The sequence below is a fragment of the Bos mutus genome, chromosome 29, assembly GCF_027580195.1.
Source record: "Bos mutus isolate GX-2022 chromosome 29, NWIPB_WYAK_1.1, whole genome shotgun sequence".
In the NCBI taxonomy this organism is placed as follows: Eukaryota; Metazoa; Chordata; class Mammalia; order Artiodactyla; family Bovidae; genus Bos; species Bos mutus.
In genome coordinates this window covers 18,276,157-18,299,145 of record NC_091645.1, presented here as the reverse complement: position 1 = coordinate 18,299,145, position 22,989 = coordinate 18,276,157, and the positions used below count along the sequence as shown (strand labels likewise).

General features: G+C 37.7%; 1 protein-coding gene across 1 annotated transcript in view; it reads right to left on the bottom strand.

Annotated features, from left to right (window-relative positions):
- The window catches only part of LOC102276646 (glycerophosphodiester phosphodiesterase domain-containing protein 4), a 110,227-nt gene that overhangs the window by 41,008 nt on the left and 46,230 nt on the right, over positions 1–22,989 (bottom strand). The window contains exons 9-11 of the mRNA XM_070365018.1: positions 21,183–21,339; positions 5,135–5,356; positions 3,961–4,115 (exon numbers count right to left, since the gene is read on the bottom strand). Of these exons, the coding sequence (XP_070221119.1) occupies positions 3,961–4,115; positions 5,135–5,356; positions 21,183–21,339 (534 nt within the window). The remainder of the gene's footprint in view (positions 1–3,960; positions 4,116–5,134; positions 5,357–21,182; positions 21,340–22,989) is intronic.

Here is a 22,989-nt window from a genome sequence, read left to right as displayed (position 1 = left end):
CACACACACACACACACACACAATGAATTTAAGTCAAAAGCAAATAACACTAAGGATAGATGCATTAATACATTTCTAAAAGGCCAGCAATTCATTTCTAAGTAATCTATTAGTCAAGTGGGAAATAAAACACTTTTTAAATATTTTAAATTGGATGTTGTGGAATGTAAGTAATGCTTGTACGGTAATTTATAGCTTTAAACGTTTATTCTAGAAGAGAAAATTTAGAATCAAACGCCTAATTTTCTACCTAAAGAAACTAATACAAGAAGAGCAAAGTAAACCTAAAGGAAATATAAAAAAAGAAAATAAAGATAACAGCAGTCAATGAAATAGGAAAGAAAATTTGCAACAGAATATAGCTAATGAAGCTAAAATTTGTTTTTTTCAAATGGTTAGTACAATTCATAAACCTCTAGCAAGACTGACCAAAAATGGGAAAATAAAAATGTCTAATACTAAAATGTACTGGACCTACAGGTGACAGCTGAACAACATTCTGAATGTACTAAATCCTACTGAATTGTTACTTTAAATTGGTTAATTTTATGGGAATTTCATCTCAACAAATTAGTTTTCAAAATTAAAAATGTTAAAAACATTTAAAATTCCCACATCAGAAATAAGTCAGAGGACATCTTTGTAGGCATATAGTTTTGGTTAAAACAATGTATTTAAAGCATTCTCAGTCAAAATGGCAAGGTCACAATGTCTTGCACTAGTGGTCTGATCAAAATGAACACAGAGACTGCACTGGAAATGTGATTGGAATAAATATTCTGATTTAAACAGTATACGACTAACAAGGTACAACTGCTGAATTTCTTAAAATTCAGTTTCTTGAGGAGAAGTGCTCGGAATAGTCTGGTTCATGAATAATCATGATCCACCCTGTAGTATGCTGCTGCTGCTAAGTCGCTTCAGTCATGTCCGACTCTGTGCGACCCCATAGAGGGCAGCCCACCAGGCTTCCCCGTCCCTGGGATTCTCCTGGCAAGAATACTGGAGTGGGTTGCTATTTCTTTCTCCAATGCATGAAAGTGAAAAGTGAAAGTGAAGTCGCTCAGTCGTGTCCGACTCCTAGCGACCCCATGGACTGCAGCCTACCAGGCTCCTCTGTCCATGGATTTTCCAGGCAAGAGTACTGGAGTGGGGTGCCATTGCCTTCTCCAACCCTGTAGTATAGTTATATTTAAAAAACCCTTATACTCCTCTACTAGAATATAAGGGTTTCCTTACAAAAAGAATCATATCTTGCTTGTGTTGACTTTTCACTAAAACTAGTTAACTGGTCTATATACATATTACTATTTGGGAAATATCTGCTGAGCTAAATTGCTTTTCTTTTTTGATGTTCAAAAACAAGATTCATTATAGACAATTTTTCAAAACAAGTAACTTCCAAAGAGTCATATTAAACCATGTAAAGTTTAGATAGTGAAATAAGTCACTGAGTCATCAGAAATAGCACTATTCAGTTTCAGTATTTCTACTGCTTATGGGTGCTGACTTCAAGTACCTAGCCTTGAGGTTGGCAAGCTTGCCCTACAGCAGCAACAAACAAGTCACAGGTCTCAAAATCTTTCAATAGTGAGATACAGGTTAGTTCAAATAAGATATGGCTTTTATTTTCAATCTAAGTGTGTTCTCAAATTGGACTAATACTCTATCATTTTGCTGGCTATGCAAGAAGTCACATATAGAAACTTGAGTTTTTTGATGCCATTTTTGTGATATGTCTTTGTGCTGAGGGTACACCATTTCTGACTGCCCGACTGGCATGCCACGTGGACAGCTCCTGCTTACCAGTTCCTAAGAGTGAAGATATGCCTGAGTGTTGGGACAGCATTTGCATCTCCTTAAATAATCACAAAATCCTGGGCTGAAGTTGAACATGCACCTGGACACATTCATCTAGCCTATGGTTCTCAATGGGAGCAATAATCATTTTCTCAGATGACATGTGGAAATATCTAGGGCATTTGAGATTGTCACAATGATGCAGTAACATCACTGGATGCTAAATATCCTACAATGTGGAGGAAGAGTCCTGAGCAACACAGAACTGAACACTCTCCAAAGTTAGTAGTGTTTCCTATTGGTCCAACCCACCTTCAACCACAACTAAACAAAAAGAGAAACTTCTCCAAGGACACGCTGCTTATCAGAACCATTCACAGGAATGAACTAATTAGTCAAGACAGGAATAAGGGGTGAGATCCTTCAGAGAGAAACTCTAGAAAATACCCTGTTTGATTATAAAATTTTTGTTATGGGGATAACACTTTGCAGAAACTTGTCTAAGTCGTAAGTGTGGTCATCACTTGTCTGATGGGTAGGCCAGGATTTGAAAACGAGTCTGTGGTCTACCAACCATTTGACACATAATAAAAGCTCAATAAATGGAAGCTATTATAATTAATTTCAACTACTAGTAATCTAAATAATAATTATGAGAAAAAATTTAACTAGAAACATTTCCTATATGAAAATAAGTAAAAGGAGACAGAAATACATATACATATATAATTTTCTAATGTTGAAAGAAAAAAATGACATATTTTTGATCAATTCCCCTATGGTCAAAGAGCCAGGAAAAGTAACACAAGTGCATCTAGCAGCCAAGTTCATGGCTTCAAATACAAAAAGGCACCTATGGGAACTCCTACTAACCCCAAGAGATTTTGGATATACATCTATAACCACAGCATTGGTGATATCTACATCTCTTAACTGATGCCTATGTACACATACATCTGTATCTCCAAGGAAGCTGTGTCTTGGAAGCATTTAGAATTATCTGAAAAATTATTTTAAAATCTAATAGAAAGGGTATAGGGATTAACATGAGCAGTGACTAATAACAGTTGAGTTTGAAAAAGTTACCATTTCATTCCCAGGTGCTTTTAATTCAGAAAATCTGTCCCTAATTATATATTTATAAATATGGTATATAAATGATTTTACTTTATTCTCGTACTAGGATGTTTGAAGTTGTTTTTTCCCTTTTATTTATTTTTTAAAATTTATTTATTTTAATTGGAGGCTAATTACTTTACAATATTGTAACGGTTTTTGCCATACATTGAGATGAATCTACCAAGGGTGAACATGCGTTCCTTATTCTGAACCCCTCCCATCTCCCTCCCCATCCCATCCCTCAGGGTCATCCCAGTGCACCAGCCCTGTCTCATGCATCGAACCTGGACTGGCAATCTATTTCACATATGATAATATACATGTTTCAATGCTATTCTCTCAAATCATCCCACCCTTGCCTTCTCCCACAGAGTCCAAAAGTCTGTTCTTTACATCGTGTCTCTCTTGCTGTCTCACATATAGGGTCATCATTACCATCTTTCTAATTACATATGTAGGTGTTAATATACTGTATTGGTGTTTTTCTTTCTGACTTACTTCACTCTGTATAATAGGCTCTGGTCTCATCCACCTCATTAGAACTGATTCAAATGCACTTTTTAATAGTTGAGTGATATTCCATTGTGTATATGTACCACAGCTTTCTTATCCATTCATCTGCCAATTTTATGTTTTTTGAAATAATGATTTAATTATGCCCTGGGTTATTCCTATAAGAGATCTAGATATCTGCATCACAAAGCCATTTATAAGGTACTGTAATCTATCTAGTAATGGCAGAGGAAATCATCAATTTTTTGAGCTCTGACTTTCATTGATAACATTATACAAAAAGAAAAAGAGCAACAATGATAAGAGACTGGAGCACAAGGATAAGGGGCTGAAGATTGTCCCAGGAAGAGAGCCTATCATTGATAAATGTTTGTTGGCAGAGGATGGGAGGGGCAGGAGGAGGAAAATAGGGGATTCCAAACAGATAACCACACACAGATACCCTGAGGAGGAACCTAAGTACCTTGGCTGGGATGCAGATTTTGTGCAAGTAAGGCAATACATGCAAAAAGAGGTATGATCAGTTACCTCAATCCATTGTAGTACAACCTCTTATAGTCAACATTTATTCTAGTTATATTTTCATCCGCAAGTTCCTGAAGGGTATAAAATGTGCCCACATGCTGAAAACCAGGAGCTTTGCTCTTGATATACCTTCTCTCAGAACCTGGTAACCAAGCAATCTATAAGGAGAAATAGGATGTCTTTCAGTGGATAATCAGCAGTCTAGACACAAATAGTCCCAGGTAGAATGGGAGGAGACCCATTCCAGCATGGGTACATTTTACAGGGAGCAGAGAGATTCCAGCCTTTGGTGAAAGAGTCAACCTGACTTAATATTGTCTAATGAACTTTTTTACAATTTACTTTAAATTGGAAGATAGTTGCTTTAGATTGTTGTGTTGGTTTCTGCCATACAACATTTAATGAACTCCTATAATGAGGCTTTCACCAAGGATGTTCTGGAGCTGAGTTTTCCCAGTTAACATCATGGGACCAAGGGTCCACGGTGATATCATACTAGCCAAAGTGGATGAGGAGCTGGTAGGTGTGGATGAAAAGTCAGACTTATAAACATCTCCTCTGGCTGATGATGCTAAAAATCACCTTTGAGCGGAGTCATATCCTGCTAACAGAGGATGCTATTATGACTCATCTGTAGAAATAGTTCTGTTTGCAAAGATACATACTTGTTTCACTCATAGCATTGTTCCATATTTTGAAATTTTAAGACATTTGGAATGATCAGCTGCCAAAATGCAGCAGTTCTGAGAAACATGATGAACAAATCTCTGCTCAAATAAGAACCAGATGTCCTTTCTATATTACTAATGAAAACCAAATCCTCAAAGCCTTAGTTAGTGTTCCATGCCCAGGCCCTTTCTAATTGATGTATGTTGGTGATGGTGAAGGTCACATTGTGTAGTAATCATACACTTTCCCTTTTAACATACTGGTGACATTTCATTTGGTTTGGAACAGTAAACAGCCTCAATGTTTTCCCCAATGATGTAAATTTAACTGGGTCATTCTTAGATTGCCACATGTAATTGTATAAGCAACCAACTCCCATTTCTATAGACAGCAGAATTATTTAAGGATCCCAGGAAAGATCTACAAGGTAGGCCAGGTTCAAATGCTATGCTCTTGAGACAAGCAATCCACCTCCCAAACTCTATCATAAATACTGAGATATACATACCAGATGTTGCTCAATCTTAGAGTCAAGGATCACTCTTACTACAAGGTGGATATACGATAATCTGGAAGGATGTTTTGAAGGAGGAGCATTAAGATCAAATATCACCAATTTTTTTTCCTTCTGTGCAATTGCCAATAAATCAGTTAGTTTAGCAATCCTCTGATTTCTTGCTCTTTCCTTATCATCCTCTGATAAGGGTTTCATACGAAAAAATGGTTTGACCTAAAAATAAGTATATCAGAGAAAACATTGGCTCCTATCAAAAGCATTTTCCAATTCTCCTGCATTTAGCCCCACACCCAGCCCTACCTCCATGTTGATCCATTACCATTCAACCCACCAGGACTTCTGAAATACTGGTCCTGAGATAAGAGTTGCCAAGAAGATAAATTAATGTAATTTCCATTGGAAGTAATGGTATTTGCAATGATTTATTCCATACCATAGAACCTGTTGTATTTGCACTAAAGGTTCTTCCTATTCTTTTCTAGAGCTCCCTTTTCAAACTTTTTTAAAACTCAAGGTAATACAATTCATTTTTAGTTTCAATGGTCTCCCACATTCTCTCTCACTGTTCTAGTTATGGGCAATGAAAAAAAAAAAAAAATACGCTTTAGCTTCAGACTGAATTGGATTCACACCCACCTCTATCATACATCTGCCTCCCTTGCCACATTCACCTGTTACAAACCTGTCCTCTACTTGCACAGCTTAGTTCAAATGCTACCTCCTCATGAAGACATCCTGAAATATTTCTGAACTAAAGAGACTTTGATGGCATTAAACTCCAATGACTAATTTTATGCCTCTTTAATTCTGTTCTCTATACTTACTTATTTGTGTATGTCTTAAACCAAATTCAAATCTTGGCTTCATATGCTTCTTGCTTTCTAACCTTGGTAAAACCATTTATATTCTCAAAGTCTTTATTGTTCAAACTATAAAATGGGAAAGGGGAGGAATAATCTATGTATTTATTATGATTATTTTGATGATTAAATATAGTAAAATATTTTCTGGGTCTAGGAGAATGTACTGTACAATTCACAACAGTCCCCTCGCTTTTTTAAGACACAGCATTTTATCTTACACCTCAGTCCATATATATATATATATATATATATAGTCTATATTAAACTTAGTACATGGCTACTTTTACCATTATTTGCCAATTTTAGATCACTTGTTGGTAAAGTTGGTGATAGATGGCTATTTTTCAGAAGGAAGCATTAGCTACCTCACATTTTCTCAAGACTAAAGTATTCTTCCTTTGTCTCAACACAACTTAATCTTCATTCTTATTCTCCTGCTGCTGCTGCTAAGTTGCTTCAGTCATGTCCGACTCTGTGCGACCCCATAGACGGCAGCCCACCAGGCTCCCCCGTCCCTGGGATTCTCCAGGCAAGAACACTGGAGTGGGTTGTCATTTCCTTCTCCAACACATAAAAGTGAAAAGTGAAAGTGAAGTCGCTCAGTCGTGTCCGATTCTAGCGACCCCATGGACTGCAGCCTACCAGGCTCCTCTGTCCATGGGATTTTCTAGGCAAAAGTACTGGAGTGGGGTGCCATAGCCTTCTCCATCATTCTTACTCTACCCTCTGTATTTCTTCTCGTTCCCATAACACCCTAAGAAAGCTGCCTTTTCTCACTTTTTTCTCAAAAAAGAATCATATTTCATAATACCAACAAGGCATATCATCAGTATTGAATTAAACCATGGTCAATATCTGAGCTGAGTCAATAATTCTTTTCTTAATCCTCATAAATATAGGAATTTGCTTCATAACTCAAGATTTCCTTAGACTCTACCAGTTCTAGACTAAATGATTCACTTAACTGCTAGGCCTTCATGTGGGGAAAACAGTGGAAAAAACTGGACAGGAAAAATCAAAAACAGATTTAAGTAACTCATTTGTGCTTAATTTCTAAAATGCCCCCAAATGGCAAAGGGAATAGGAAATCCATTATACAAGGATATTCATGAAGCCTTTCCCTTAAGGACAACTTGAACAAAAAAAAAATTTAAATAGCAAAAACTATCAAGATTAACAGGAGGGTTTAAAACTAGATTCCAGTAGTTTTAAGTAGTAATATGGGTAATCTAATAGCTTAGGTAAATCAGGCCTAACCTTAAAATACTCAGAAAAATACACTGGAATGGGACAAAGCCAATTTAGACTATCTCTAGCCTATGACTGAACATTTTAAAGGCTCTAGTAAGTAACAAGCTAGAAATAAAGACAAATTCTCCACAAAACACCTTGTTTCTGAAGTTAAAAACAGTATTAAATGGTTCTCAGTTCTCTATATCTGTGCGTAGAGAAATTAAAAGTAGAAGGGCTGCTGGATGATCCAACTTATCAATTTGTTAAGGAACAGGACGATTAGAGTTGTGGCCAGTATGGCAGAGTAGAAAAACCCTCCACTCTCCTTCTCCCACGGACACACCAGGACCTCAACCACTGGCAGAACAAGCATCTATGAGATCAACCTAAAGACTTGTGGTGGTACAGTGGATAGAAATCCACCTGCCAATGCAGGAGATATGGGTTCGATCCCTAGTCCAGAGAGCCTCCACATGCCATGGAGCAACTAAGACCGTGTGTCACAGCTACTGGAGCCCACGCTCTAGGGCCCACAAGCCACAGCTAAGGAACCCCTGTGCCACAACTACTGAAGCCTGAGTGCTGCAACTACAGAAGCTTGTGCAACTAGAGCCTGTGCTCAGCAACAAAGGAAGCCACGACAAGGGGAAGCATATATATATACCACAATGTAAAGTAGCTCCCACTCACTGCAACTAGAGAAAGCCAGAGCACAACAAGGAGGATCCAGCACAGCCAAAAATAAATACATTTAAAAAAAAACTAGCAGAGAACATTTCCACAATTACAGATATAAAAAAGGAATCTAGAGACGTTATACAGTTAAGACCCATATGTCAGGGAGGCAATCCACAAAAGGAAGGATAATCACAACTGCAGAATATTCTCCCCAGAATCATGGGGTCTGGGCCCCACATAAGACTCTCCAGTCCAAGGGTCCTCTACTATCGCTCAACAGAAGAATGGATAAAGATAGGATACATATATACAATGGAATATTACTCGGCTGTAAAAAGGAACAAAATTGGATCATTTGTAGAGATGTGGATGTATCTAGATGGTCACAGAGAGTAAAGTCAGTCAGAAAGAGAAAAACAAATATCATATATGAACATTAGTATATATGTGGAATATAAAAATGGTATAATTATTTTATTTGCAAAACAGAAATAGAGATACAGATACAGAGAACAAATGTTTGAACACCAAGGGGGAAAAGGGGATGTATGGGATGAATTGGAAAGTTGGGATTGACATATACACACTATTGGTACTATGTATAAAATATATAACTAAGGAGAACCTACTGTATAGCTAAGGGAACCCCATTCAGTGCTCTATGGTGACAAATGGGAAGGAAATCCAAATAAGAGGGAATATATGTATATGTATAGCTGATTAACTTTGCTATACAGTAGAAACAATAAGGCAAAGCAACTATACTCTGATAAAAATTAATTATAAAAACACAAACACATGGAAGCTAAACAATATGCTATTGAACAGTCAATGAGTGATCAACAGGTCAGAAAAACAAAATTTTTAAAGTAGCTGGAGACAAATGGAAACCCCGAGATCCAAAAATCTATTGGATGCAGAAAAGGTAATTCTAAGAGGGATGTCTACAGTGATACAAGTCTACCTCAGGTGAAAAAAGAAAATCTGAAAATATGCACCTAAAGGAAAGTACAAAGTGAAAAAACAAAATCCAGTGTTAGTCAACAAAAGATACAATGAAGATCAAAGCAGAAATATGCAAAATGAAGACTAAAACAACTAAAGAATAGATCAATGAGCCTAAGAGCTGGTTCTTTGCAAAGATAAACAAAATTCATAAAACTTTAGCCAGAATAATCAAGAAAAGTGATGAAGGGCCCAAATAAATAAAATAAGAAATGAAAGAGGAGCTACAACTGACACCACAGAAATACAAAGGATTGTAAGAAATAACTGCAAATAAACATATGCAAAAAAAATGGACAACCTATAAGAAATAGATAAATTCTTAGGAAGTTACAATCTCTCAAGACTGAATATGGAAGAAATAGAAAGCATGAACAAAACAGTTACTAGTAACAAAACTGATAACCTAAAATTCCCAACAACAATACTCCAGCTCCAGCCAGCCAGTTTAACAGGTGGATTATACCTAATTTTTAGACAAGAGTTAACACCTGTCCTTCTCAAGCTATTCTACAAGCTTGAAGTTTCATTTTTATATGGAATCGAAAAACCAAAACATGCAAACATAACAAAATCAAACAGCATCACAGACGCAGAGAATAAACTTGCCAGAGGGAAGGGAGGATGAATAAAATAGGTGAGATTCAAAGGTACAAACTTGCAGTTATAAAATAAAAATAATAAGGAGGTTATAAAGCATAGGGAATATAGTCAATAATATTGTAATAATTTTTATGGTGAGAGGGTAAACAGACTTATTGTGATCATTTTGTAAAGCATAAAAATATCAAATTACTATGTCCTCCATCTGAAGCTAATATAATATTCCAAGTCAACTATACTTCATTTTTTTTAAAAAGGACAATTATGCAAAATCTTCTCAATGACTCCATTTAGAAGGAAATACTACCACTCAACAGGTAATCCTGAGAAAGTGAAGTGAAGTCACTCAGTTGTGTCCAACTCTTTGCGACCCCATAGACTATAGCCTACCAGGCTCCTCTGTCCATGGGATTTTCCAGGCAATAGTACTGGAGTGGGTTGCCATTTCCTTCTCCAGGGGATATTCCCAACCCAGGGCTCAAACCTGGGTCTCCCGCATTGTAGACAGATGCTTTACAGAGCCATCAGGGAATCCTGAGGAGAACTAGCCAAAAATATAAACAGCAATATCATTTTTTATTGAAACAAGGGCCACTACCTTTACTATTCACCCCACTATGGTAAAAAATCAGATTGCTTAGTGCTTAAAACTGCTCAAATGGTGGGAATTTTTAACAATATTAAGTCCTTTTCCATGAACCAACCTATAACTTTTACTTTGAGACCACTGTCATAACACCTCTTTGTTCTCTGCAGCCCTTTCCTAAAATTTTTATGCTAGGAATCTTCTTTGCAAAAGAATAGCCAGAATAAAAGCACCACAGAAAAATTAGTATCAGGAGTTACAGAAAATTCTACTGAATATTATTTGGACACTAGTATATTGATTCAAAAAGTAAATAAATGGTCATGGCAGCAGAATTCCTGAGGGGAAAAGAGCAGGAATAATTAGAGTCAAACCTGTAAGAGTTCACATTATCTGTGTTGATAACTTTTGCCTAAAATCTTCCTAGTGATGAATTTAAGGAAGATCTAACCCAACTATAATGCCAGACTTAATACAACAAGGATTAATTATACCCCATATCAGTCCAACCAATATATCTATTTCATTTATTTTTCAAAAAATTTCCCAAACTCAGACAGTTGGAGGATAATAAATTTATTCAATTTCTGTGAGCTATTAACCAGTTTTTTCCAAATGTACTCTCTCTGGTTCTATATTTACTTTCTTTGTGTCCTTATCCTAGCTTATGAAGATCATCAACACTGACTGCCCTGATCAGACCAAAATCAACAAAAAAGTTATGTTACAGGTTTTAATGAAGGGTCATCCTACCGTTTCTTAAGTCTTAAACCAAGATCTTAAGTCTATGCAGTAATCCACATTGAAATTCTAAGACTGAATTTATAATTCTATTCACAAATCTTCTAAGGAGAAATTTAGTTCTATAAAACACAAACAGTTCCTTATCAAGGGTTCAGCAAACTTATGTGTCAAGAGACAAGTGTCAAATATTATTTTCCTTTGTGTGAGACACAGCTTTGTCTCAACTACTGAACTATTACAGTGCAGAAACAGCCTTAGACAATTCATAAGTGAATAAGCATGGCTGTGTTTCAACAAAAATTTATTTACTGACACTAAAAACTTGAGTTTTATGTGAGCTGTACACATCATGAAACATTATTCTTCTGATTTTTTCCAGTGATTTAAAAATTCAAAGACCATACACAGCCCTCAGGCCATGCAGAACAGACACTGGGCTGAATTTAGACAGTAGGCTGCAGTTTGTCAGCTCCTGATCTAGGCCATGGTATAAGGTTGGGTAAAAACTTCATAGAAGGCAATGGCACCCCACTCCAGTACTCTTGCCTGGAGAATCCCATAGACTGAGGAGCCTGGTAGGCTGCAGCCCATGGGGTTGCTGAGGGTCAGACACAACTGAGCGACTTCACTTTCACTTTTCACTTTCATGCATTGGAGAAGGAAATGGCAACCCACTCTAGTGTTCTTGCCTGGAGAATCCCAGGGATGGGGGAGCCTGGTGGGCTGCCGTCTATGGGTCACACAGAGTCGGACATGACTGAAGTGATTCAGCAGCAGCAGCAGCTTATGGAAAAACCCAAACCAACTTTTGGGCCGATGTTCGCTAAGGAAGAGACATAATGTAATGAGAGATTATGAATCATGAAAAGTTATCAAAAACCAAACAACTAAAGAAAATTAAGATGATTTCTGGGAGCCTCCACCACAGCCTCAGCCACAGGCACTATGGCTTCTGGAGTAACAGTGAATGATGAAGTCACCAAAGTTTTTAATGATGTGAAAGCCTCCTGAAAGTGCACCTTTAAAAAGCAAGATGATTTATGCCAGCTCTAAAGATATCATTAAAAAGAAATTTACATGTATTATTAAACATGAAGTGAAGAAGTTAAGTGAAAGTCGCTGGGTCATGTTTGACTCTTTGTGACCCCATGGACTACACAGTCCATGGGATTCTCCAGGCTAGAATAGTGGAGGGTAGCCTTTCCCTTCTCCAGGGGATCTTCCCAACCCAGGGATCAAACCCAGGTCTCTCACATTGCAGGCAGATTCTTTACCAGCTGAGCCACAAGGGTAAGTAAATGGCTTGCACAGTCTTAACCACTGGACTGCCAGAGAAGTCCCAGCAAGATCTTTTCTGATCCACCTCCTAGAATAACGAAAGTAAACACAAAAATAAACAAAAGGGACCTAATTAAACTTAAATGTTTTGCACAGAAAACAAAAGCACAAACAAAATGAAAAGAAAACCCTCTGAAAAAGAAAATATTTACAAATGAAGCAACCAACATGGTATTTATCTCCAAAATATACAAACAGCTCATGCAGTTCCATATCAAAAGAACAAACAACCCAATCAGAAAATGGGTAGCAGATCTAAACAGACATCTCTCCAAAGACATATGGATTGTTGAAAAGCACATGAAAAGATGCTCGACATCACTAATTAATGGAGAAATGCAAACCAAAACTTGAATGAGGTATCACTTCACACTGGTCAGAATGGCCATCATCAAAAAATGCACAAAACAAAAAATGCTGGAGAGCATGTAGAGAAAAGGGCACCCTCCTAGACTGTTGGTGGGAATGTAAACTGGTACAGCCACTATGGACAACGGAATGGAGGTTCCTTAAAAAATGAAAACAGAGCTACCATATGATCCAGCAATCCCACTCCTGGGCATATATATAGGGAAAAATATGGCCTGAAAGGACACACTCACCCCAGTGTTCATTGCAGCTCTGTGTACAATATTCAGCACACAGAAGCAACCTAAATGTCCCCAAACAGGAACAGATAAAGAAGATGTGGTACATATATACAATGGACTCCTACTCAGCTACAAAATAGAACAAAATAATGCCAGGTGCAGCAGCATAGACAGACCCAGAGACTGTCCTACTGGGGGAAGTAAGTCAGACAGAGAAAGATAAATATATGATATTGCTTCACTTCAGTTCAGTTGTCACTCAGTTGTGTCCAACTCTTTGTGACCCCATGAACCACAGCACACCAGGCCTCCCTGTCCATTACCAACTCCCAGAGTCCACCCAAATCCATGTCCATTGAGTCAATGATGCCATCCAAACATCTCATCCTCTGTCGTCCCCTTCTCCTCCTGCTCTCAATCTTTCTCAGCATCAGGGTCTTTTCAAATGAGACCAGTCTTTGCATCAGGTGGCCAAAGTATTGGAGTTTCAGCTTCAAAATTAGTCCTACCAATAAACACTCAGGACTGATCTCCTTTAGGATGGACTTTTTGGATTTCCTTATATGTGTTAAAAAAAAAAAAGCCTGAAAATGAATTTATCTACAAAACTGAAGTGGAGTTACATATGTGGAAAATAAACTTATGGTTATGGGCTGGGGTGAATAAATTGGAAGATGGGTTGACACATTTTATTTGCTATTTTACAACTCATTTAATGGCAGAATACATAGTCCTTTCATGTGCATTTATAACAATATAACAGGTCATATTCTGAACCATAAAATAAATGAACTTCAATAAATATGAAAACATACAAAGTATGTAATCAGACCAGAACAGCATTAAACTAGAAATCAATAGTGAGATAACTAGAAAATCTGAAAGCATCTGGAAATTTGAAAAGAAAATTTCTAAATAAACCATGGGTCAGGCTTCCCTGGTGGTTCAGCAGTAAAGGATTCACCTGCCAATGCAGGAGATGTAAATTCAATCCCTGGGTTGGGAAGACTCCTGGAGAAGGAAATGGCAATTCACTTCAGTATTCTTGCCTGGGAAATTCCATGGACAGAGGAGCCTGGCAGGCTACTGTCCATGGGTCCCAAAGAGCAGACAGGACTTAGCAACTGAACAATAACAAGAAAGAAAACTTAAGGGAAATTTTAAAATATTTCAAAATAAAAATTAAAATACAACACATCAAAATCCATGATACAGTTAAGGTGGTATTAGAGATAAATGTATAGTATTAAATGCTTATAATGGAAAGAAAAAATAACTAAAGTAACCTAAAATTGACCCTTTTGCAAACTACATAAAACGTAAAAGCAAACCCAAAGCAAACAAAAGAAAGAAAACAAAAAGTTCTGAGCAGAAATCAACAAAACCTCATACTGTATCTCTAATAAGATCAATACAATCCATAGATCTCTAGGGCAGGGGAGGAGAGACAACTACAAATTATGAAAATCAGGAACGAAAAAATGGAAATATAACCATTGATCCCAAAGTCACTACAAGGATAATAAAAAATCTTATGAATAACTCTATATCCATTCATTCAACCACCTTAGTGATATAGAGCCATTATTCAAAATACACAAACTATCAACAAATACTGAAGAATTTCGGATGGCATAGGCTTTCAGTTCTAGAAATTCTATTCAGTTATTTTTATATCTTACATCTCTCTCATTATGTTATTTTTCTTTAAATCCTTGATAGACTTGCTTGGAATAGCTTTTGAAAACTCCCTTTCTCTTAATTCTATCAGCTTTTTTTTTTTTTCTTTTTTTTCTGGATCTTTATGTGTAGTTTTTCCCTGGCTTTAAGCCACATTTTCAACCTTCTTTGTATGCACAGTAATTTTATTACTGGATCTTGTACACTGTAACTGTTACACTGTTAGATGTCTGAGTATTGTTGTCTCTTCCAGTTTTTTTTTTTTTTTGGTGGTGGTGATTTAGTCACTAAGTTGTATCTGACTCTTGGGACCCCATGAACTGTATCCTGCCAGGTTCCTTTGTCCATGGGATTCTCCAGGCAAGAATACTGGAGTGGGTTGGTATTTCCTTCTACTAGGGATCTTCCCAACCCAGAGGTTGAACATGGGTCTCCTGCAGTGCAGGCAGATTCTTTACCAACTGAGCTACAAGGGAAGTGCTTTTTATTTTTCTTTGGCTGGGGGGGTTATATTATGAACAAATCAATTGGACTTTCTTTAAGTGGGTCTAAAATAGCCTTTAATTTAGAGCTGGTTTAGGCTTGTTATTATGGTGTGACCTTTCTGGGGTTTTTACTGAAGTTCCCATATGTCCAAAAAAGTCTATCTTCTAATATGGCTAGTTAGAACTTGAGTATCTTCCAGACACATGTGAGCTCTTGTTCAGTCACTCAGTCGTGTCCAACTCTTTGTCACCCTGTAGACTGAAGCACGCCTGGCTTTATTTTCTTGGGCTTCAAAACCACTGTGGACGGTGACTACAGCCATGAAATTAAAAGATGCTTGCACTCTTTCCATTGTTTCCCCATCTGTTTGCCATGAAGTGATGGAACCAGATACCACCATCTTTGTTTTTTGAATGTTGAGTTTTAAGCCAGCTTTTTCACTTTCCTCTTTCACTTTCATCAAGAGGCTCTTCAGTTCCTCTTCGCTTTCTGTCATAAGGGTGGTATCATCTGCTATCTGAGGTTATTGATACTTCTCCCTGCACCCTTGATTCCAGCTTGTGATTCATCCAGCCCGGCATTTCACATGATGTTGCATGTAAGTTAAATAAGCAGGGTGACAATATACAGCCTTGATGTACTCTCTTCCCAATTTGGAACCAGCCCATTGTTCCATGGCCGGTTCTAACGGTTGCTTTTTGACCTGAATACAGGTTTCTCAGGAGGCAGGTAAAGTGGTCTGATATTCCTATTTCTTTAAGAATTTTCCACAGTTTGTTTTATTTCACACAAAGGCTTTAGCATAGTTAATGAGGCAGAATTAGATGCTTTTCTGGAATTCTCTAGCTTCTTCTATGATCCAATCAATGTTGGCAATGGATGTGAGCTCTTGATGATGTTGTTGTTGTTGTCGTTCAATCGCCTAGTTGTGTCTGATTCTTTGCAACCTCATGGACTGTGGCACATTAGGACTCCCTATCCCTCACTGTCTCCCAGAGTTTGCCCAAGTTCATGTTCATTGCATCGGTGATGCCATCAGCCATCTCGTCCTCTGTCGTCCTCTTCTCCTTCTGCCCTCGATCTTTTCCAATATCAGGGATTTTCCAATGAGTCATCTATTCACATCAGATGACCAATATACTGGAGCTTCAGCTTCAGCATCAGTCATTCCAGTGAACATTCAGGGTAGATCTCCCTTAAGATCGACTGGTTTGATCTCCTTGCTGGAGTCTTCTCCAGCACCATAGTTCAAAGGCATCAATTCTTTGGTGTTCTGCCTTCTTTACAGTCCAGCTCTCAAAACCATATGTTCTTAGAATGGTTCAAATAAAAGCTCCCTATTAGTACTTTGCCCAGCCTTGTAGAACTTCACCCTATTTCTGTGTCTCATAGATAACAACATACTCAAGCCAGTCTCATGCAGATTTCTAGAGGCCTTTCTCTGGAAAGCTTTCTCACTTTTGAACTTCATCCCTCAAAATTCCAGACACTCTGATCTCCCAAAAATCGAATCTCTTTCTCCTCAAATCCACAAGACAGCTATGCTTTGCTTAGGGTCCTCCTGCTGTAAGACCTGGGAAGTATCCAGGCGAAACACGAGGGCAATTATAAGGCTCTCCTAGTATTCCCTTCTCTCATGGATCACAGTTCTGCACTGATTGCTGTCCAGTATCTGAGAATGACTATTTAAGCTCTTTGGTTTAGTTTTCTAGTTGTTTAAGGCAAGAGAATACAACCAGCACCTGCAAATAGTCATGGCTAGTAGAAATGTCCATGCTTCATATATAGCTCAACGTTGTGCATTAAGCCCTCAATATGGGAGGAGTTGTTAAAAAGGGAAATTTTAAATTCCTAGTTAATACTGTGCAGGTAAAATGATAATAGAAATACATTTCAAAGATGGATAATTTTTTTAATGTAATAAAGAATGGATTGGAAGTACCAGGAGAACTTTTCAATGCCCATAATATGATCTCCCTTTTTGGGTGGGTGGGGGTGCTGAGAGGAATGCAGGATCTTAGTTCCTTGACCAGTGACTGAACCTGTGTCCCCAGTATTGGAAGCATGAAGTCTTAACCACTGAACCAAGACATAAGTTACAGCATGTTCTTACACTTAAGGGAAAGAGAAACAGACCAAATCTTTTGAAAACAGTTATGCTCTGACACTGCTATTTACTATCATATAATAATCAAATTAATTTTAATTATCATGTGATTTCTGCTTTATCCCCATGTTCATCTGAAGGTTTTTCCTACATGATACAGAACAGAAATAGGAAAAGTTAACCTCAGAATCATGTTTGAGAGGACCCTCTCTTGTCCACTGATATGCAAGGAAGAAACTCGTGGAAACAGCTTTCCTAGTGTAAGCTGACACTGCCATCTCAATTAGACACCAATCCAACTGATCAGTGGACTGAGTCAGAATTTCCAAGATTAAATTTTAGAAAGGAGCAGATAACTCTGCAGAAGTACATTGATAACCCTAGACATAGTAGGACATTACCTACACCAGATTGAACAAACTGATGAGGGCAATCTAATCGTGCATATTCATCTTTTCTTTTTGGAAATTGTTGGTACTTATTTCTTCTTATTTGGCCACATCGTGTGACTTGTGGGATCTTTGTTCCCTGACTAGGGATTGAACCCAGGCCCTCAGCAGTGAAAGTGCTGAGTCCTAACTACTGTACCACCAGGTGGGGATTCCCTGTTAGTACTCTTTTAAACATTCTACTTCCTCATGAGTGTATGAGAAAACCCATTCTCTTTTGCCTTTTCCTATTACACTTGTGCCAAACATTCTTTTATTTAGTAACTTGTTCTCACCACCCCTCTGAATCCAGGTAAAATTTGTTTTTACTGAGCCACTATGTTTCATGGCAATGCAGTCTTTTGCAAAGCTGAAAATATGTACTCCTTTACACTGGGAGTTGGAAATTCCCAGTTGGACACATTGGAAAAATTGATTGTGTCATCAAGGTCATAACTGAAGGATCATATTTGAGAATACATGTCATTCAATCCAAAAGAACAAGCCACCAGTCCCTACTAAGGACACATGCATAATTGGTATTTGGAATCAAAGCCTACAGCTTTCCTAGGCAAACAGTTTGGTATCCCTTGTTGCACTCTATCCCAGCATTACAGTAGGAAGAAAGATCACTGATTACCAGGAACAGGAGAGAGACATTTGCCCACATTTGTAGGTATATGTGTGAAACCTGATTCAAGTGAACTTCTCAAGTCGTAGTAAAAATAAGAATCTGGAACAGTAGGGACTATTTAAAATGAAATTCTAGATTCCCTATACATGCTCTAGACAGAACCTAATTTATTAAGCTTAATAGTTATTTAACACAATCTAAATCAAGATTTGCTGATTATACAACAATAAACCTTATGTGTATTAACTGATCCTTTAAACTGCACTGGATGCAAGTTAATAAGGTTAAATAACAAAAAATCACAATAAGACCCTCCTCTAAATAATCTACAGAGGTTATTTATGAGCACAGAGGGAACCTAAATTATTCAAAACTCAGAACAAGCATAAGTTCATCGTTGAATCCTCCAGTATCATTGTTGCACACTGTTTAACAAGCACACCTAAAGATCATCTGACTCTTATGGGAATGTACCTTTCTTTGAATTGCTGTGTCCAATACTTTGGCCACCTGATGCAAAGAACTGACTCACTGGAAAAGACCCTGATGCTGGGAAAGATTGAAGGCAGGAGGAGAAGAGGACGACAGAGGATGAGATGGTTGAATGGCATCACCAACTCAATGGACATGACTCTGAGTAAACTCTGGGAGTTGGTGATGGACAGGCAGGCCTGGCATGCTGCAGTTCATGGGGTTGCGAAGAGTCGGACATGACTGAGCAACTGAACTGAACTGAACTGATGTACAATGTAAAGTTAGATGTTGACTTCTAGAAAACTGATAGAAGAGGACAGGATTTTTGTCTGGTAGAGATGCAAATGAGTTTTCATAGAGAAGACAACTCTAAAATTAAGTTTTATTGTCAGAGTGTATTAACTGAAATAATACACTAGGCTTGTATCCAACTTAGCAATGCAATTCTTAGCATTTCTTTGTTGCACTGAGAATTTTGCATGTTGGTTTCTCGCTTTTCTATTGACTGAGTTTTGTCATCCTGTTTGTTCCCATATTAATGTGCTAAATAAAACTTGTACCTGGTTCATTATCTTTATGCATGAGATAAATTTCTCAAGTAATTCCTCTGTAATCTTGAGATTTATACTTTCACAAAAGGATATGAAAATGTTCCACACAAAGGTTGGTTTTACTAAAAAATAGGAACTCAGCTGAGCTTCCAGGGACATCTTCCAGAACTTCAGTATCTATTTTTATTTCATTATAGATCAGATTAGGTATTTAATTTTCACAAGTAATCTCAAGAATAGTAATTATACTGACAAATAATAATCAACTCACCACTACCATCAATCCATAACTATACCCAACCAAAAAGAGCACCCAGAAAAACCTTCACAAACAAAACCAATTTCTTTACTACGAAAAATTATCCAAACATCCAAATCTTTTAAATCATGTGCCAACGCCACTTTGATTTCCTGCCTGCACAACATGGAATCAAAGAAAGATCTACTATGAAACCTAAAATTAAAGCCTCCTAGATAATTAGATTTGAAGTCAAGCTTTCAGATACCTTTCAGTAACCAGAATAATCAAAAAACTAAACACTGTAAACTTGCCATCTAAACAAGCTAAAATAAAACTATTAATCCTATAAAATAAACAAAACTTTATAACAACATATCCAATTTCATCAGTTACAATAAGACTTTCACAAAACATACATTACACATCAGATTAATAATGGCCTTTTCATTTGGAATACATGTTTGTTAAAATATTACCTACGGCAAACTAGTGAAAGTGAAAGTCGCTCAGTCATGTCCGACTCTTTGCGAACCATGGTCTATACAGTCCATGGAATTCTCCAGGGGTAGGCTTTCCCTTCTCCAGGAAATCTTCCTAACCCAGGGATTGAACCCAGGTCTCCCACATTGTGGGTAGATTCTTTACCAGCTGAGTTACAAGACAAGAGTTTGCTATATGGCAAACTAAGCCTATATACATTATACATACTAAAGAAGCCTCTTGAGTCTGTATGTTCTATTTATTCATGTATGATGAGATTTATATACAGAGCCTACACACACACAGAAACCTGGAATATCAGATGGATACCACTATTTTACACATGCAAACAGCATTTGTAGGCTATATACTCATATGAGAATAAGTATTCTGAGGTGATACAGTCATTATAAACCAACATTTAGCTGTCCCTTATAGTAATACTTGTTAACAGAACAAATTTGAGGTGGATAATTCTCTCTTTACCTAAGTCTTAACTTGTCACTTTTTTAACATGAAAAAGGATCAAATCAATCTTCAGGATTAACATGTAACATAAATAAAATTCCATTCCACCTAAAACATAAACAAAATTATATGAAGATTTATTTTCCTAATTATACAATTATGTAATAAGAGAGCTATTACCACAGCTGACCCCCAAGTATTGTAGCTCTGTTTTCATAGGTGCTAGCAATATGAATGTCTGCTGTCTGTCCTGCTCAGATATTTGTTGTCAAAATCAAAGACTCAAAATGAGTATATCTGATTGGTAAAACCTAGGTTGCATGGATTCCCTGTAAACATATGATAACCTGGAAAATGTCAGTTGTTTTTTCTTAAACTATCTTGAAAAGACAGGCTTGATTTTTTTACCCACTTTAAAATATTCAGGATAATTCTAAACTGTCTTATTTACACACTGCTATATTCTCGTCATCACGTTTTTCTGATTTTTTTCCCAGTGTATATCCCATCTACTCTGTACCTCTCCTTTTGTCTCTCTCTCCTTGCCTTCACCCTTCCTTTCCTCGTACTTTCATGAACACACACACACACACACACACACTACATATCTTCTTGCTCCAGTCTACTGTAATATATGAAACAAACCACCATTATTGCCCATGGTTCCCCTCAGCAATAATAATCTTTCAGATCAAATGATACCTTTGCATGAACTTCTCCAATTCTATCAGGTAGTACCACCTCACAAGGGCATCAAAATTATACTGTACATAGTGTATTTATTTCTAGGACAGTGTGTGACCATGTATAGCAAAGGATTCAGTTTTTTGACCTGGGAAATGCATCTTACCCATGCATCTGAAAACCATTTGCCTGCATTCAGGGTCGTCAGGAAACTCCATCGAAACAAGGAAGGGTGTCTACGGGCAGCATCTGGCAGGACTTCCTTTATATTGGTTGTTCTTCTCAAGTCATAGTCATGCATGAGAAAAGGCACCCCATCAAAACTGTAGGCATGGGGAGAAAAGGAAAATGGGAGAATTGACAGAATACAGTCAACTTGGCAGACAGGGTTCTCAGAAAGCCCATCAAGGTAAGAAGTCTAACTAAGGTTCCTTACTCCCTCCCATATCACAACAAAGGATGAAGTGCCAATAATTTACATGATATCAGTATTTTTCTGCCCTAGGGATCTCTTTGGGGGGTTTGTAAATACCATATTATTTACGGTGAAAGTGTAGCTTCCCTATCCAGGGATTTTTAGAATGAAGAAAAAAGTAATGACCTGACAGTAAGGTGACTAGGATAGTGATGAGTTAAGGCCCTGTGCTCCATGGGGCCACAGACCAGTTCAGTTCAGTTGCTCAGTCCTGTCCGACTCTAGCAACCCCATGGACTGCAGCATTCCAGGTCTCCCTGTCCATCACAAACTCCTGGAATTAACTCAAACTCATGTCCATCCAGTCGGTGATGCCATCCAACCATCTCATCCTCTGTCGTCCCCTTCTCCTCCCGCCTTCAATCTTTCCCAGCATCGGGGTCTTTTTCAGTGAGTCAGTTCTTCACATCAGGTGACCAAAGTATTAGAGTTTCAGCTTCAGCATCAGTCCTTCCAATGAATATTCAGGACTGATTTTCTTTAGGATGGACTGGTTGGATCTCCTTGCAGTCCAAGGGACTCTAAGAGTCTTCTCCAACACCACAGTTCAAAAGCGTCAATTCTTTGGTACTCAGTTTTCTTTATAGTCCAACTCTCACATCCATAGATGACTAATGGAAAAACCATAGATTTGACTAGATGGACCTTTGTTGGCAAAATAATATCTCTGCTTTTTAATATGCTCTCTAGGATAGTCATAGCTTTTCTTCCAAGGAGCAAGCATCTTTTAATTTCATGGCTGCAGTCACCATCTCCAGTGATTTTGGAGCCCAAAAAAATAAAGTCTGTCACAGTTTCCATTATTTCCCCATCTATTTTCCATGAAGTGATGGGACCGGATGCTGTGACCCTACTCTTCTGAATGTTGAATTTTTCAGTATTTTCTTTTTTAATATAAATTTATTTATTACAATTGGTAGCTATTACTTTACAATATTATATTGATTTTGCCATACATTGACATGAATTCGCCACAGGTGTACATGTGTTCCCCATCCTGAACATCCCTCCCACTTCCCTCCCCATCCCATCCCTCTGGATCATCCCAGTGCACCAGCCCTGAATATCCTGTATCATGCATTGAACCTGGACTGGCGATTCGTTTCACATATGATAATACACATGTTTCAATGCCATTCTCCCAAATCATCCCACCCTCACTCTCTCCCATAGAGTCCAAAAGACTGTTCTATACATCTGTGTCTATTTTGCTGTCTTGCATGCAGGGTTATCATTACCATCTTTTTAAATTTTATATATAAGTGTTATTATACTGTATTGGTGTTTTTTTTTTCTGGCTTACTTCTCTCTGTATAATAGGCTCCAGTTTCATCCTCATTAGAACTGATTCAAAATGTACTCTTTCTGGGAGGAGCTAAGATGGCAGAGGAGTAGGATGGGGAGAACACTTTCTCCCCCACAAATTCATCAAAAGAACATTTAAACGCTGAGTAAATTCCACAAAACAACTTCTGAATGCCGGCAGAGGACATCAGGC